This window comes from Halichoeres trimaculatus, unplaced genomic scaffold (assembly GCF_033239565.1).
Source record: "Halichoeres trimaculatus isolate MK-OKI-2021-1 unplaced genomic scaffold, fHalTri1.1 fHalTri1_scaffold_10, whole genome shotgun sequence".
In the NCBI taxonomy this organism is placed as follows: Eukaryota; Metazoa; Chordata; class Actinopteri; order Labriformes; family Labridae; genus Halichoeres; species Halichoeres trimaculatus.
The window spans coordinates 8,833,997-8,853,051 of NW_027437187.1; the positions used below are offsets into that span (position 1 = coordinate 8,833,997).

General features: G+C 39.7%; 1 protein-coding gene across 1 annotated transcript; it reads right to left on the reverse strand.

The window, feature by feature from the left end:
• Positions 1-624: 624 nt before the first annotated feature.
• Positions 625-19,055, reverse strand: cotl1 (coactosin-like F-actin binding protein 1). The gene is made up of 4 exons (XM_074678053.1): positions 18,626-19,055; positions 17,637-17,719; positions 3,595-3,752; positions 625-771 (listed from the first exon to the last, which is right to left on the reverse strand). The coding sequence occupies exons 1-4, from the start codon at positions 18,700-18,702 to the stop codon at positions 661-663; spliced, it is 429 nt and encodes a 142-aa protein (XP_074534154.1). The 5' UTR covers positions 18,703-19,055; the 3' UTR covers positions 625-660.

Genomic DNA, 19,055 nt, shown 5'->3' on the forward strand with positions numbered 1-19,055 from the left:
TTTTTTAGAATTGAAGTACAAAGTTTTGGTTGAATCTTCTTTTGGATTTTGGGACATAGGTTATAAAAACATGTCAATCATGTTTTTTATGATTTATTCCTGGAGTATCTGATGGTTGTTTCACACTCACAAATAAACAAGTTAAAAAATTGTGGGAGGTTAGAAAAGAACTGGACTGGGAACATGCGCTTCATATGCTAAGCTATGCTAGCTGGCTGGTAAATTTGCACTGCAAACACATGAAATGTGTTTGTGGATAATTATGTGTCATTAAACTAACTCACAGGCCTGGTTTAAACTGGTGAATGAGTGCTCCTTCCTCAGTAACTGATCTGTTTATGTCTGTCCGCTAACTCTGAGGCTGGTTTCCGTGTGTGCTGAGAAGCTCTTAAACTCAGGGATCAGAGGGTTCCTGCGTTCTTGCAAATGACCAAAAGTTCGCCCTCAGCTCTCGTCTCTGGCGCTCGCTTTGACAGTAAAATGAGTGTGCTTAGTTTGTTTCTTCCCCTACCACTCCTTTCCTTTCTTCCTCCTACCTCATCCTCTCCCTCAGAGGTAGCAGCCCTGCCCCAACACCACCACCCCCACTCAATCTACCCCACCCACCCACCCAGACCCCTCCCCCCAACCCCAGCCCTTCCAGTGGACCGAAGCGCTCCTCTACTCCGTCTGAGCGTCGTAGTTGGCTCCTCCTGCCTTCTTCAGCTCGTCACGGATGTTGTCTTCGTCCAGCTCTTTGTGGTCGGTGAACGTGAACTCCTTGGCAAAATTCTGAGACAAAACACACAAGATGAGAAACAGCGAAATACTAACCAGACACTGCAAACACTGAACTCTAATCATGTTTATATCTTATTTTAGAGACAGAACATTTCTTATTAAACTTCTTAAGAGCCACAGTAACCTGAAAAGTCCAGAATTATGGCTTAATATTAGATATTACAGACAACATGTAAGTTTTGTGTATTCAGACTTTATTCTTATCATAAGAAACTTGACAGGAACTTTTTCTTACTCCATTGGTAGATATTTTCAACTCCTTACAATCAAAACAGGCGTCCTTTCTGTCTTTTCATTTCTTAAATTTGACATTTTTCTGGACTTGTTAGGTAAATGTGGCTCATATTTAGTGTAATAAGATGAAAACAAAAAAAAGTAACAAAATGTTGAATAACAGAAACAAACCAATCAAATTTTGAGTTGTATTAAATTACTTTTTCTTTAGTTCTAGCTCATTTTAATTTTTCTAACTTTACATCAAGAGCAGAGTCGTCATTGTTTGACTCATAAAAAAGTAAATAAAGAGAAAATGCTTTTATGGCGCATCAGCAAATTTGACACCTGACACGAAACTGAAGGTTGGCAGAAAAAAGTCGGGTATGGGTTTGTTTTGATCTGCAGTCCTGCCACGTGAAGGAGACTGAGCATCTCGAGGGTACCGTATGAAGTTTTTGGTTGTAAGTAGGGGTAGACCGATATATCGGCCGGCCGATATTTGGACATTTGTCTCTATCGGCCATCGGCCGTATTTTCTCTTAAAAAACCGATTTTTGATCCGTTGTATAAAATTATGCAATTTTTGATCAGGCACAAAAAAGATGAGCACCTCAAACTTGTGGAACCACTTGGATACATTACATACTTTTGTTCAAATTATATTAATAAGTTTAAATTTCTTTTTTGACATTTTAAGAAGAGTGTGAATGTTTACTACTGCTTGTTACATTGTGTGTTTACTCAGACAAAATATTTCATTGTTTTGAAAGCTGAATAAATGTTCAGAGGACTGGACACAACTTGTTGTAATAGATTTCTTTTAGTTGCTCAGAAATTGCTGCGTTTCACAAAAATGTGATAATATATATTTATTTAACAATCGGCCTGAATATCAAATTGGAAAAATTCGGCTATGCAAATCGGCATCGGCTGCCCAAATTTGGAAAGCATCGGCATCGGCCCCCAAAAAACCCATATCGGTCGACCTCTAGTTGTAAGTGGAGCTTAAGGGTAAACACATTAGTAGCAGATTATTTCATATTCCACTCTTCTATTTGCATGATTTTGCATAGAAAAACAATCCTTCAGCATGTAAAGCCTTGCGGTGCAAATAGTGACGTTCACTGAGAATTTACACCAGACAGGGGACTCTCAGTACGCTGTTTTTGATGTTTCCAATCACTGTGATGTGATTAAACAAACAAGAAGAGGGAAAAAGGGACAGAGTGTTTTGTCAGTCAAATTTTCTGTTCAGAAAAACACTCTGACTATCTGGTCCTCTTTGGGTACAGTGCAGTGTTCCTTACCAAAAAAAAAAAAAAAGATAACGAGAGTGTACTGCATCACAGTCCAGCCAACTACTTCAGTGTGTGTCAGGCTGTACCACTATTTACATATCATTTAAAACACACATTATTTTAAGCATTAGTTAGGGAGTAAAGGCATTTTTGTGTAGGGATGCACGATATTATCGGCACAATATCGGTATCGGCAGATAAAAGCTTAAAAACACGCTTATCGGTATCGGTATCGGCAGATATGAAAATTTCTGCCGATAAGCACAGCCGATAAGGTGCTATTCAGTTAGGATTATTATTATTTTCCATCTGAAAAATAAGCTCCTTAAATAAAATGTAGCACTTCATTTATTTGCACTGCAGAGCTCTGTGTCTGTCACCAGGTTGTTACAGTAGCTCCAAAATAATCAAATGCAACTTGGTCATGTTAAAAAATGCATTGTACATTTAAAGTTCATGTGATCTAAAGAAATTATTTTTCTGTATTTCAATACTGAATGTCTTGAGTTTGAAAAAAATAATACATTTCTTATTTATGGTAAAATCAAATGTTTTTTGTCTTGTTTTATGTGTGTTTCTTAAACAAATAAGACCGTCACAATTAGAGTAACATATAAATTCCAGTACAGGATAGACTTAGCTTTCTTTACAGTGAAAATAACAAACAAACTTGTGATTATCGGTATCGGTATCAGTATTGGCCAAAAGGGGTTCCGATATATCGGCATATCGGCATTATATATTATACTATTTATGTGCTGATAAGTTAATTTAGGGAAAGCTTATCTTTTAGACCTTTTTAATTCTCTACACTTAAAAGAGTGAATGATAAAAAGGCAATTTGAAACCATAAGAGTTTGCAGTATCACATGCTGTCGCTCCTATGTTGCTCTGGTTATGATGATGCAGCTTTAAAAGAGAAGAAATGAGAGTAGCTGGTTCTTTTTTAGCTGATGATTTGACTTTAAGGGACAACTAAACCTCAAAGTGAAACCAGAAGTCACGCTACACTGTAAAGATTAGTATTGATGATTTCTTTTCCACCCACCAAATAACACTATCCAGGAGCAAGAGCTTTTATTTTAAAAGCTCTTGCTCTTACATCTTTTCCCTCCATCTAATCTGGAGGTGAAAGAGTTTGTTATCTAAAGACCTTATCTTAGTGCGAGCAGCGTTTTGTTACCACGCTGCCTCTGTAAACATCCCCTTTCCCCAGAGGTCCCATTACAGCTCCACCTCATGTAATGCTAATGATGACACTAACGACTTTAATTGCTATGTTCTGCACACAGTCTCTGACCTGCACGATCTCTTTCACTTTTGCCTTGTCTGTGCTGATCTTTGCGCGCTTCAGCCCGCTGACGTTGTCTCCGATCCAGGTAATGAGGGTGAACTTTGCTCGTTTGCTCATGGCGTCTCCCGTCGTGATCCGGATGAAGCCGAACAAGCGAACATCATCTGAGGACACAGAGAGAAGACACTGAGTTAACAGACCACAGGGACGTGTAATCAAATGTTCACACTTCCTCACACCTGCTATTAGAATGCATGCAGTAAGGCACATTACTCTCTGTATTAATATAAAAACATTCGATGCACTGTTCACAGAGAGCACTCTGACTGCTGCATGTCTTCTCAGCACTGTCTGCTTCATGATTTAGATCCAAAGCTTTGTTTTTATCCCAGCCTAAAAGTCTATCATACTTCTCCCCATATCTGGGTATTCAACAATTTTCGATCTAAATCTGTGAAAGATGTTTTTAGATGAGCCATCAGTCGGGCTTTTATCAAAGGGTCCCTAATGGACTTTCCTGCATGATACAAACAGTGTTTTCCTCAGTCTGTGAGGAAGTGACTGAGCTCCTGCCATAGCTTATTTCTACTCCAACTTGTTATTTTTAATGCTGTTAAACACAAAAAGTGCACCGGTACACATGTGAACCTAAACCAGACATAAAGGAAGCAAGAACTTCCAAATAAACCAGAAAACACCATAGGATTAAACACACACACAGAGTCCTTTGATGGAGTTTGTTTACTGTATATATTTATCATTTTATGAAATGTTATGAAAAAAAAAGTGTCTTAATCGTTTTTATTATTATATGGTCATGTTAATGGCATTGAGGAACACTATACTGTGGCTGAGAAAGCTCTGAGTTGAGAGCTGTCCCTGAACCTGTCTTGACCTGCTTTGTTTTTTACACTGGTGTAGATCAAACCTAAACCTTGAGTCTGAAAAGTTGATGTCAAAGTGTTAAAAACCGGAGTTCAGTGAGCGTCATTAGAAAACTAAATACACCAGTTTATAAAAAAGGGTTGTTACAGCCTGGTTCAAAAAAGTCTGAACATCTCATTTCTCTATCAGCTCACACTGAACCAGAAGTGAATTTCTTCATAACCAGGGATGGGTAACTTTCACATCTGAAACGATACAGTACCGATGCCCGGTACCTCGGTACCGGTAATCAACGGTACCAAGTTTTGGTACTTTTTTGTGTTCATGTGGTAAAAAATATCAATTTGTTTAGTATGAAATTTAAAAAAATTCAAATCTACATATTCTTCAATGTATAACCTTGCAATGCTTTGTTCATGTCCAGCATGGAAAATCACCTACTCTTCCACACCCTCACAGTCACAAGGATGCATTTAGATACCTAAACATGGTACCTTTTAGTTTTACATGAATCGATACCCGGTACTTTTGACAGAATTCAGTCGGTACCTATAAAAGTACCTAATTCGGTACCCATCCCTATTCATAACTCGTCATTAAAGTTATAAAATGTACAAGTTTTTCCCATATATGGCGTGGTGGGCTTGACTGGCAGGTGGGCACCCTGTATCTCTCTATGAAGAGTTTAAAGACCTGCGTCTTTACCTCATCCTGAATGCATAACTTCAAATGGCCCCTGTTGATGAAGAGCTTCAAAACTCAGCATCAGAAACAAATGGGTGATGTCACAGAGATTACGTCCGTATCCTAGACTGTATAAAACATGGACGTAGTCCCCCCGACGTCACCTGTCAGTTCCTGAAACGGAAAATGAAGCACATCGGTGATGTGTGATATAGCCGTCATATTGGTAGTGGCAAGGGCTTGGTGTACAGCTGTAGGGCGCCTGTCAGTCATGTGACCTGAGCTGTGCCTTTGATTGGGCGAACTTGTGATCTTAATTTCCTCTGAACGGCCAAGTTAGAAAAAAATTCACCCCCTGTACAGCGTGTGCTGACAGTAAAATCAGCGACTCAGACAGGAGACGTTTTTTGAACCAGTCTGTAAAAAGGTTAATTTCTGCTTTGAAAACAGCTTTTTTTGGCTTGGTATGTATGTGACTTCCTGTACTTCTGGAGCCAGCCTCAAGCGAACACTCGAGAAACAGCAGCTTTTAGTACTTCAGCATTGACTCATATTCTTAGACTGGAGGTTGTTGCTTGGTCCATATTAATTACAGTCTATGGTCAAAACAATTAAATTGATTATAAAGATGAATTTGATGACTAAAGAAGAAAAGGATATTGACAGATACAGCTTGTTGAGGATTCAGTCACAGCAGCTCAGGAGCTGTATATTCAGACTATCTAATAGTCATCAGATGTTAACTTCATCAGAGAAATGAGCTGAGCTAAAGCTAGCAGCAGCTCAGCTCACAGCTCCTCCTCACAGCATAAAGTAGAACCAATCTTCATTACTAAGCTGGTTTATTCTGGGGATATTCAGAGGTTTTAAGAGTATTTAAATCTAAAATAAGAAGAGTATGAAGAAAGCGTAAGGCCAGTTTTCAATTCTCAGGAGAAGTTCACTTCAAACCATCTTTAGCTTCAGTCAAAGTTCAGACCATTGAGTGGAATGAACAAAGTGTATAAAACCAATATCCTAAATAAAGAATAAACTGTAACCACGGCCCAGCCTCATTAAGTGTTCCAGGAGTACACGTGTTTACGTACCCGCCCTCTGAGAGGATTAAAAAGTGCTGATGTAGCACAGATTAATTCATTGTTCTGCTTTTGTTGTTGGACTGCTTTGTTAGAGTCCTTCTGTGTGTTCGTGTGAGTCTGAGGGTGTGTGTGAGTGTGTGTGTGTGTGTGTGTGTGTGTGTGTGTGTGTGAGTGAGAAAATATTCAGGTCAACAGACTAAATGAGTCTAATGTTGTGTGAGGCCTGTAGTTGTGTGTCACAGAGCTCGCTGACACCCGGCTGGTGGATCTCAGGTGATCTGCTCGCAGTAAAAATGACTGAACCACACAAACAGTCGCTGCCCAGGTGTGAACAGGGACATCACTCTTTTAGATAAAATAATTATAATTACATAGAATGGGTAACTTTTAGCTCAAACTTTTTCTCCTTTTTTAAACTTTATATTCATGGTTATGTCTGTGTTTATTTGTAATTATCCAGATATAAGGAGATGTGGAGAGCAGAGAGTGGTCAGCTGATATCTGTCCTTCCACGACCAATGACGTTAATTAAAGAACAGATTTGATGCTGACAAATAAATAGGAGGTCAAAACGATTAGCCCTCCCATGACTCCTTGAGAGTTTTTTTTTTTTTTTGTGTGAAATCAATTTGTTTCAGTGTGCAAAGGAAAATAATACGAGCATCCAAAATTACACATGGATGTTTGGAAAAAAGCTGTGTCAAAAAATTATTCAACTGTTTCACAGCACTTGGGACATCATTTTTACCTCTGCTGTAAAATGCCAATTTCACTTTAATGTTGTTGTCAAATAAAGATGGTTATCTCAGCCAATAACATGATTTGGGTAGTTTTTTTTTCCATTGATGAATAACACAGGAAATGTATCAAGTTTTTACAACTTATTTCACAACATGAATTATTTCTGTCAGGAGCAATAACAAACTGTATTATTCACTGCATTACAATAAAACATTTTATATCAAAAACCCAACACCAGCTGTTTTAGATTTCATATCATTCTTTCATTTACAAGTTTTCATTCACACTGACCAGGCTGCCTGCAGTGTCTGCAGATATTATCTGTTTTTTTTTTTGCCTTCCCTCTACCGCTCTTGTATTTGCAAGTATTAGCTAATGCTTGCTAAATGACTCGAAGCATTGACTGAATAACAGCAGAGATGAGACGTCTACATTAACAGATCTCTAAAGGGTGTGCTGATTAGAGACCGAGAAGGGTCTAAAAAACAGAGGGATCTAAAAAAAGTTTTTTTTCCTGATAAGTTCACTTTTAACCTTCATGATAAAAGAACAGTGTGTGTAGTTCCCACAGATTATGGATGTAATTTTTGTGACGTCACCCTTTAGTTTTTTATGAGGAGTCTAAAAGGTCATTGATGACAGGGGCTGTATTGGAACTGGCTTTGTTTGCGTTAGGATGAGGTTAGGAGGTGGGCCGATGGGGTCAGTCAAACCAGTCATGCCATTTAAGTGATACTCCGGGATGGAACAAGTTGGGTCCTATCACAAGGTTTAGGGCAGAAATTACCCCTACAGCAGTGTTTTTGTGCAGCAGAAGCCCAGAGCGCTCGCACCAAACACCCCCTCCCTGCTCGTCATCCGGTTTCCTCTGCACTCAGACGGGGCCAATTTTTATTTGACCAAAATCACAAATAAACGGACTCCCACCATAAAAATCTGATATCGGTCTGCATTCACACTTTATTTAGAGAATTTTCAGTGCGTTACTTTCACACAAGAACACAGCTAAATAAGGCTCTAGTTCTCGTCATGTCGTAAAACGGCGCTACCTCCGCTGCAGAGCCACAGCTGGGTACGAGGCACTCGCCGCTTAGTGTATCAGTCCATGACCGCGGGGTGACAGATATAAACAAACGCAGGTAGTCTGCCAGGACGAAGAGACACGATAAGAACTAGAGCCTTATTTAGTGGTGTTTTTGTGTGAAAGTAACGCACTGAAAATTCTCTAAATAAAGCGTGAATGCAGACTGATATCATATTTGTTCGGTGGGAGTCCGTTTATTTGTGTTTTTGGTCAAGTAAAATATGGCCCCGTCTGAGTGCAGAGGAAACCGGCAGAGGAGCAGGGAGGGGGTGTTTGGTGCGAGCGCCCTGAGCTTCTGCTGCACAAAATCACTGCTGTAGGGGTAATTTCTGCCCTAAACCTTGTGATAGGACCCAACTTGTTCCATCCCGCAGTATCACTTTAAGTTTTACAAGTTTTATAACATTAAATAATAAACAAGTTATAAAAAAAATCCACCCAGCACAAGGTGTTCCAGTAGAGAAATGAGCTCTGATCAAAACTGTGCTTTAAACCAGACTGTTAACAAGTTGATTTATTTATTTTCATGTGTTGGTGGTTCCCAGACAGCAGACAGCCTTAAGTGGACACTGAACTGTAGTTTTTAAGTGCTTTTGAATAGGCTTCATGTTTTGAATTTGATGTTGCTACTTCACAATTTCACATTTTTCATTATATTTGCTTCAGTAACTTTTCCACTTCTAGGCATTGTACTATTATTGTACATCTTCATGCATGCGGAGGATTTAAGCTTAAGTCACTTGACACTTAAGACTTATTTTTTTTGTGTTTAATTCTTGGACAAGAACAAGAGTTCACAAAACTGACTAAAATAACGCAGATTCTGTGTGAAGAAGATCTATAATCTCCTCTGGCTCAGGACAGCAGACTGAGGACCTGCTGCAAGTCTTTCAAAAGAGCAGGAACAATCCATCAGATTTAAAGAGAGACATGACATAATCTAATAAAAAATAACCAGTGGTGAACACTTTCTGCTCACAAATGAATCTAAATGAATAATAAATCTAATCAGGCCTCTTTGTGCCCCAGCTCTCATCTGAACATGATGTAACAGCCGTCATATCTGCAGGCAGAGAAGACATAATTACATGTTACATACTGACTGATGAGGAAGCCGCTTCCAGATAAGGTTACATGTTGAAACAGCTCATAGAAACAGAAGTTTAACCACGTGATCCGCCTCTCATTAAACATCATTATGATTTGTGGGTATCAGCAATTTAAAGCACCAAGGCGCTGAAGATAACTGCAGAGGAAGAACCAAACGAGTTTGCATTGCTCTTATTTTTAGAGATGAATTCAAGATATTTCAGGCAGACGTGTGAGAGGTTTTATTTGGATTCACTCATGAAGTTAAGACACAGTGACTCATCAAAGTGATGAAGTTTGGCACCTCTTTCCCTCACTCTGTTTTACTGATCCAGTCCTGCTGTGGTGTCTGCTCTGTCTGCAGGCTGAACGTGTCATTATGTAACAATAACATGAGCAGATTGTTCTTCTTTGTCTTCCAGATGTTCCTGCTTCTGTGTGACTGACAGACACTCTTTTTACTCTGAAGATGAGCTGCAGGGCACTTCTCCCCAAAGAGCATTCGAGCGCTGACAGAGAGATCACTGACACTCAGGATGTTTCTGAGATGTGTCATTTAAAAACATCATCTGGTGATCAGTGAAAGCTCCTGAATGCATCAACACGCTGTCCAAGAGTCAGTTCTCCTGCATTAACAGCACTGCAATGCACCACTGACCAAAATCCAGCCAAAAAAAAGCTGCTGAGAGAAGACTCTGGATGTTACAATGGAGTTAAGTTTACGCCCAAGCTGGAGGTCACTACCCCAACTTTAAACTCAGGACCCCTCTCCACAGACACAACTCACACTCACTGGATCTTTGATTTACTTTATACTGTTTGTTTTCCTCATGCAAAACTATCAGGTTTAAGAAAACAGGCCGACAGAGTTGACGCAGCAGAGGGAGAGTGATCCTGACTCTGGAAACAATGCAGAGGGGAAACACCCACATCTTTGAATCCCAATGTCCCACTTTTAACGCAGGGTTTCACAGACATCTGAGCTGCTCAGGCTGAAGCAGAGATGAAGTCACCTGGGGATCTCTTTCACACCCTATAAAGCTTTCACCACAGACACAGAAGTACAAAACAACATCCAAGATTTAACTTACAGAAAGGATTTAGTAAAAAGTTACAAGTTCAAAACCTCCAATGACCCCATAATGGTGGAGGAAAACTTCAGTACACTTGAGCAACATCCGTATGTTTTATTATCCTTGCTCTTATGTTGAGATTTTTGGCTGATTAATGCTGTTGGAAACACTTAAGTTTGTTTCTTCATTGTGACCTCCATGTCACTGTTATGAGTCGTCACCAAGTAGCGACCCCTGGTCTCAACATTTGAAGCTATGTTCTTCTAGATTCCACCTGAGGCTGGCAGCAGACACCACAAACACACCAATCCTGAAAAGGTGTTTTTACAACAAAATAATCTCTTTTCAAAAATAGTTTGGATTTGAAAAGCTGAATTAAATCATTATCAAACTCATAATTCTAGTTTTAAAACACCACCCACCACTAGCCAAGGCTAATCTCTGGTGCTGTGATGCCCAGATCTAATCTGTACACAGATGAGAGATGGTATGTCACAGTGAAATCTGGTTTGTCAGTATTTTGATGTAGGAAGAGAGTAAGTAGTATGTAAGTTGTTTTAGTTTAGACAAGGGATGCACCGATCCAACTTATCTGGTTCTGATACCGATACATGGGCTTTGGTATCAACCTACTGATCCGATACCTTTGTTAAATAACAACCTGCATGCCCTACTGTGGAAAGGCAATAAATGAGTATATGGAATCATTGAAGTTAATATTTATTTAAAGTATGAAATATTTCAATGTTTACCATCAAAACAATTCTTCAGAATGTACACAAGTTCTTTTCAAATGAATACTTTTATACTCTGATGACTGGTAATGCAGCAAAAATCAAAGAAAATGCATCAGAAGCAACACTTCAAATCAGGTAGCAAAGAGTGCTGGTAAAAAAAACAAAAACAAAAAAAAAACAAAAAAAAAACAAAAAAAAAAAACAGAACAGAACAGAGAGCTATTTGCCCGGATCGACACCATGGATCTCTTCCCACCGATACTGATCAAGCCTTGAGGGGCACTGATACACCGAGAACCGATACCACAGATAGGGGTGGGTAAAAATATTGATGAGTTGATGCATCAAAACATTTCCTTGCCCAATTCAATATTGATTCAGCAAATCCTCTGAACTGATGAATCTCTTGACAAGTGAGGGAGACTGTACGTGTGATGTGCGTTGTATGGACGAGGGCCACCAGAGACCAAACAACAAAAAAATGGCAGCCAAAGCAGCAGCAGCAGCATAAAGCCAGATCCTTTAGCTTTTAAAATTGTACGTTTGGGTTGTTTTATTGCTTGTGAGGTGACATATCACATATGCTCACATGTGGCATAAGAATCGATAATCGAAGCATTTAAATCAATATCGAATTGATATCGTATCAGTATTGAATCGCATCGCAACCTAAAGAATCAAATCCTGAGGTTCTTGACAGTACCCAGCCCAAACCACAGATCAGTATCAGAGCATCCCTAGTTTAGACTGAAATATAACCGCTCATCCGAAGCAACACATAACCAGCACAGGCCTGCCCATGCAGACGTTACCTCCAGGGAGAATCAAAGGCTGGTGGTGCTAGCTCTGCCAACCTTAGCCACACACTACAAACAAAGGCTGTTTTCAAAACTTTCTGCTATGCCAGGAGGACACAAGGATTTGGCCAAAATGTGGACTGTAATATGTAGTACAATAACAGGACACTGTAATGATTCTGAAAAACTTCCATAATGGAGCAGACTAGTCTACTTTGCAAACACCTTCACACTTTTTACTAGGGCTTGGATGACATGCTGTTCTCCTGAATAAATTTATATCTGATTTTTGGGGTGCTGATTTGATTTTAAACTGTACCTCATTGATGTTTCTGATTTTGCCATTCTAAGTTTTTTTTTTTAATTCAAATTCTTCATTTCAGTCTTTGATCATAAACTGGATTGGTAAAAAGTTTCCACTTTTCTCCAGCAGAGGGTGAAATGTTTTTCTCTGATGTGCATTTTATGGGAAAATATGGCTCCTGATACAGTCTGTAGACATTATCATCATTTAACTTTTTCACATGGTCTGGTGTTAAGAAACAATCTAAAAAATCGTAAATATAGAAGAATTGCAATTTAAACCAAATCGGCACCTCAAAAATCGGGATAGAATTGAATCCTGAAAGGAGGCATATTACCCCAGCCCTAGTTACAGGCTACATCAGCAGCCATATTTTCCCAAAGAACACACATCCATTTGTAGAATTTATTCAGGGGAGTAAGCAGTAAATTTTTTTTTCCAACCCAAATTACAAAGACTGAAATAATGGATTTGCATTTTTATCATCAGCTTTACTTCAGCTTACCAAACGTCAAAACAGAAAAGCGTACTGCCAAGAAAGATCCTACAGAAAAGTAATACTACATTCATAAAAAGTCTGTGGTAGGTGTTTTCAGAAACAACCTTTCACTTTGAGACATTTCTAGTATTAATCTATGTTCAGCTCTTTGACACAGATGGGAAAAGTCGCCTTCTGTCGCCTCTTAACACATCTAATCAACTGTTAACATCAAGCCTGTGGGTTTTAAAATATGAGACAAAATTATTCTGATCATGTCTTTGTCATGACGAAGCATCAATGTTATTTCCAGTCTTATTTAAAACTAAGTCCTCCTCACATGAGTCAAAGTTCAGAGCTGCTCTGCGGATTTTTACAGTAAAGCCCATAATCTTTATGCACCTTTTAAAGCAGCTGATAAGGACACACTGCTCTCAGACCAGAGCAGCCGCACATCAGCAGTAGCAGCCTCTGACAGTCTTATCAGTGCAGCCGTAAAGGATGTCAATATTTTCCACGTCTTAGTTATTCAGTGAAAGTCAAGGTGAATCTCTTTGTCTTCACTGTCCCTGTCAGTGTTTGAGATGCCAGAGAGGAACAAACACAGCCCTCACCCCGACCTGCAGCTCCCTCTCACCCCCACACTTCCTCCCTCTGCCAGATTCTTCCTGGTTTGTCTGTTCTTGACGCCGTGCTGACTCTGCAGCCGACCCTCAGCCCTGCAGAGAAAACTGCACTGAAACTCCCACAATGATGAGACAGCAGAAAGACTCGATGGGAGAGACGTTGTTCTGCATAACTTGACTTCACTTTTGCACGCTAAGGTTGGAGGGTGACTGTGTATCTTCCTGTATTCACTCACTCAGAAAATGCTTGGTCCCTCTGTGACAGGATGAAACCAGAGCTGTCCCCTGTGAGTGCAGTCAGGAGGGACTGTTCAGGAGCGGCGTCAACAAGTCAACTGAATCCAAAGTTGTTTTCACACTTTGCTTACAGTGAAGCAGGGGGAGAGTGATGCCAGTTTGTTGGTGAATTCAAGCTGATTTTTCTTCATAAGAACAAGATTTTCACTCATATGTTCAAACGTGCTGACAATCTGCAATCAGCTCCTAATGTTAACATTTCCACCTGATTAAAACGCTTCTCCTTCAGTTCATTAAACCCTGCAGACACCTGAAGCATGACTCATGATGACTGCGTTCCCTCCACTGAATCACACAAATAACATCATCAACACACACCTCCAAACACACCAGAAAGGATCGTTGTTGGGATCAAAGCTTTCTGCCTGTCTTCAGGTCTCTCTGCCTCTAGCAGCAGGTGTAAAGAGCTGTGTGTTTATAGCATTCAGATCTGCAGCATCCTCATCAATCATTTTGATCAGCTGTTTCAGAGTCAGTGTGGCTGATTAAAAGTCTGTGGATTGATCACCACACACTCTGATTTGTATTCACCTTCCCTGAGTCCTTTTACTCCTACATAACCCAGAGGAGTGAGTGTGTTCAGAGACATGAAGTCAGTTCATCAGGATACAGGGTCTTTGCTATCTGAACCACAGTGTTAAAGAAATCTGGGAGCCGTCATCTGGAGCTGCTGGGTTATTTTACCTAGGGGACCCAACTTTTTAAGCACTGATATCAAATCTGGTTTAATCCGATCCAAGAATAAAATTGATATATATCATGACATTCTTGGTATTTAACGCTGTGTGTTAAGTGTTTGGTGGTGTTGCCACCCTTGCATGTTACAGCGTTTCACAAATTGCGCTGTTAGCATCCTGTTTGGTAAAGTGAAGCCAAGCTTTCCAATCATTTCCATCTCTCTGCCATTGTCTTGAAAATTCTGCTGCTGACTGACCAGTAGGGCTGGGACGATACACTGTAAACTCCAAAGTTCAAATTATTCATTGTATGAAGCTATGAATACTTAAAATGACTAAAATGTCTGAGTTTTCAGGGTTGAAAATGATGATTTCTGAGTGGATTTAACTTTTGTGACTGCGTTTTGTAACCGTGAGTGAGGAGGGGATGCAGTTGATATGAGACCCTGCTGAAAGGTTCTCTGTGCTCCACATTATGCGGACTGTTTGTCTGTGCGTCTGTGCTCCTTTTGGCATCGATCAGCTGTCTGTGCTCTGCGTGGTGTGGACTGACTGTGTCACAAATAAATAAATATATTTTCTACACTTGATTTTAAAATCGTCTAAAATAGCATGATAGTCCAGCCAAAATTCCATTTATAAACATATTAACCATTAGGCACACACTGCAAAAGTCAGTAGGTACAAGACCCCGTGCCATGGAGCACAGACCACCAGTCAGTGCTGTGGGGCTCAGACAACCTGTGCCCCCTGAAGAGTAATATTTCCATGTACAGCAGGGTCTCATATCTACTGCCTTCCTTCCTCACTCACAGTTACCAAAGTTGTGAAATTAGAGCTGATTTTTGTTGTGACGGTGTTTGTAACCATGAGTGAGGAGGGAACGCTGTGGATATGAGACCCTGCTGTACTTTAAAATGTTATTTAATTTAGTTGTTCAGATCTGATTCAATATTTTATTATTACACTAACTTCATTCATAAGGCAAATTTATTGATATCACATCTTTCAGTTTTGAGTAAGGTCAACTTATAATGTTTAACAATGATATGCAACATTTTTAACACTACTTAATATTTTAATTTGTAACAAATAAGCATCAGGTTTAGTTGATTAAAGACATTCTGTTGAATGATTTTTCATAATAATTGTTACCACTTAAGATATTGAGTTAAATTAACTTATTTCATTATTAAGTTTTTTTAAGGTAACCAGTAAACTCAACGTATCCGCGTTCACAGTGTTTGCTTTTCTCCCAATTCGATTCCTTAACAATTTTTGGGGTGCCATTCAATCTAAATTGCGATTCTTTGATATTTCCAATTTTTGCTGTTTTTTTTGTTCACTTTTTGAACACCAGACCAAGTGATAAAGTTGAATTATGATGATGATGATGATGTCCACAGACTATATCTGGACCCATATTTTCCCCAAAAATGTACATGACATGTGTCAGTTTTTAGGATTTATACAGGGGATCTGACATCTCAACTTTTCCAGCCCAGCTTGTCAACAAAGACTAAAATTAAGGACTTAAATTTGAAAAAAAAAAAAAAAAATTATTTTTTTATTTTTACAAAGAATCACTATTTTACATCTGCAACAAAAAAAATCCTGATACTCCCAATGCTCCCACCACTACTGACCAGTGTGACTGATCAGTAGCACGTCATGTGACATCACCGTAAGGGTCAGATGCTCTGGCATAACGTAATTGACAAGGGTTTCGCATGAAGGCTTATGATGTTGATGGATTGAAACATTTCTAATTGATTCTTAGCAGGAGCTGATTATCCAAATCCATCACTAACATTCTCTGTTCCTTAATATGAGGTTAAGACTGTGAATAGTGTTCCAGCAACTCTAGGCTTTTCAAACTTTGCAAACTAAAATGAAATAAAATCATATTTGAACTACCTGTGTTATTATTTTCTGGGATTATAAATGTGTAAATATGTTGGTGTGTAAATCTCCAGCACTAACAGGAGTTACAGTTTAACTGTAGATCTCAGTAGTGGATAGGTGAAGATAAAAAAAAAACTTGCACATATTGAAATTTGTCATCAGAGTCATTGATAAAACAAGCACAAAATATCTCATCGGACTGATATCAGGATTAAATTGGTGCATCCCTCCTTTTTACCACTGACAACTGAACACTATGAAGGCATGAAGTTAGGCTGTAGGTCACAACAAAGTGTTTTTGGTTTGTAAAACAAAAAATTCATGTTTTGTCCTGATGCACACTCACAAAAAAGAAGCTTTTGAAATACTTTGTTACTGATACAAACTCAGACTGACCATTTAAGAGATCCTCAAAGCTGATTGGCTCTCAAAAACCAGAGAAGTATACTATAATTAAAGCCACCTCCATGAAATAAAACTAAGTTATTTGACACAGCTGCTCTGCAGGAAGCCTGATAAGCACAGCATCAAAATAGTATTTCCTTAGAAAACATATTGTTGACCTTCAGTGATCACATTTGAAAAACTATTGTTATTTTGTCAGCAGATTTTTTTCATATTTTAAAAAAGTAATGAACAGTTTCCTTGTATTGATGTAGGTTAGACACAGCAGAATCAATGATTTCACTTCCTAGTTTAGTTAAAAATCACCTCTTAAAACAAGCCCTCCTCCTTCTCCTTCTCAAGCCTCACAAGACTATCAGTGAGCAGCAGCTCCTCCTACACTCACAGTTACAACTTCACTGCTAAATAAGGAAAACAAGCCTGCAGACAGGATGATGTCTGATGTGTCATCCCTGAGCAGGAACCAATGACAGACCCACCAGCTGAGGTGTCGTAAAGCAGGGTGATAAATGTGTAATTTCAACATTTCACAGGAATGTGCACTCGATAACATCAGGAAGAAGAGAAAGGAGCAAAGGCCCTGAGGCAGCAGAGTTTGAAGAGAAGGCGTCAGAAACAGCCACACCCAACATCTGAGCTGATGCTTTACTCCTGAGGACACAGACTTTGGGGGGAACTTGCATCACACAGCACCAAACCTTGAACAATTACCTTACAATCATTGCTAGAACATTATTTTTTTCATTTCTGATTGTTTTCTTTTGCCTCAGTAAAAGCTTTTCTTATTCCAAGACGGGACAGGTGAAAAAAACTACACAAAGGCCAACTGATTCTAAGCAACATCACGAGTTTTCAGCAGACTGTTCAGAGACAAAAGTTGCACTGATGTGTAAAGATTGACCCTTAATGCATCGGCTGGTACTATGGAGGTTCAGGATATTGTGGAACAGGTTGTGCAATGCAATGCAATGCATACAGTGTTAAGTGCTTTGAGAGTATAGTTACAGGGCCTAAGGCCAACGGGTGACAGAGTCTTAAAAGATTAGAGTCCTGCCAAGACAAGCTGTGTGGTATATCGGCTATTACAGGCCACACACATGCCACATAATGTAGACCAGTCAGCAGCTTTACACAAGTCTCATCTGCACACCACAATGATTTGATAAAAGACACGTAGTGCTGTTTACCTGTGCACATCTGCTTGAATTCCTCATAGTCAGTCCCTTGTCCTGCAGGCACGATTAGATGGCCATCATATTTGAACGCAGCCCTGGAGAATGCAGATAAACCGTGTAGTTATTGTCACTGCATGCATTATTCAGCCTCACGATCTGTTGATCATAACAACGCCATTGTGTGCACATCAGACCCATTTCACAAAACGAAGCAGGCCACCAAATGCCAAAGACGCCCATGCAAGGTGTGAGCCGTGTGTCAGCCATGTGGAAGTGTCACTACTGTAACGTTCTCCTCTATGAATACAGGACAAAGGAAATTACTTCTGCCCCGCTGGGCCTGATAATCGTGTGGTGTGTGACCGCTGAACACACCGTGAACAGATCTGCTCAAAGAGGGCACCGTGAGCTGCATGAACGTCAGACAAAATGATCAAACATGCTCCTCAGGAGTCAGGGTTTCATGTTTTCAGTGTTAGACAATTCACAGAGGTCTCAGCGGTGGGTAAACCCCTGATGTGCCAACACGGCGCCTATTCAGAGGGAGATGGACGAATTGCCTTAAAAATACAGGCAATTTCAAAGCAACCCAGCTTATTACGAATACTCAATGGGCAAAAAATATAAATTTGTACATTTTCTGTTTCTCTAACGGTATATCTTCCGTTCGGCTTGCATTAATTTATCGTAACTGTGATGATTTGACTTAAATGTGAACTTTTACACAGGGTAAATTTATCATCCTCGCCTCATTCTTCGTCGCAGAGACAGCGCAGTGGGCGTTAACGGGATGTATGAATTACAGTTGTAAGTAAGATTTCATGGAAACACAGATCATTTCAAGAATTCATTGAACGCCGATGTAAATATTTTACTGTTCAGACAATGATGCATGCTAGCATGTCAAGTAAGAATCATTTAATTATCCTTAAAACTAGACAACATATACTATTCACATTAATGAAGGGAGTATGGACCAGTAACCACGTTCCCACACTCACCAGTTAATGTCCGTATTATCGTCTCTGACTTGGTTATAAGCCTCTCTGCACGCGTCTTTATCGACTGAGGTTGACATGTTTCGGATGTGTTGAGGACAAATTCAAAGAAATCCAAGATGTATCGAGAATCTACAGAGTAATAGAGCTGCTAACTTCTACAGCGTCAAAGAAGTCTAAGTGATAACGTTATACAATACGCTTCCATCCAAAATCACGACCACCGCTCTGAACACTTAAACCCGACAGGCTCAGCGGAAATACTCGACTCCTGCTCCTCTGACAGCTCCGTTCATTTCCTGTACTTTTTCTCTCTATGGGCGGTGGTGGTGTGATGCTGGTCGATCAGGTTGCAGCAGACAGGCAGACAGTGAATCCACCAGACGCTGGATTCACCTTCTCTCTGTGAATGGTCAATAAGAGATCTGCGAGT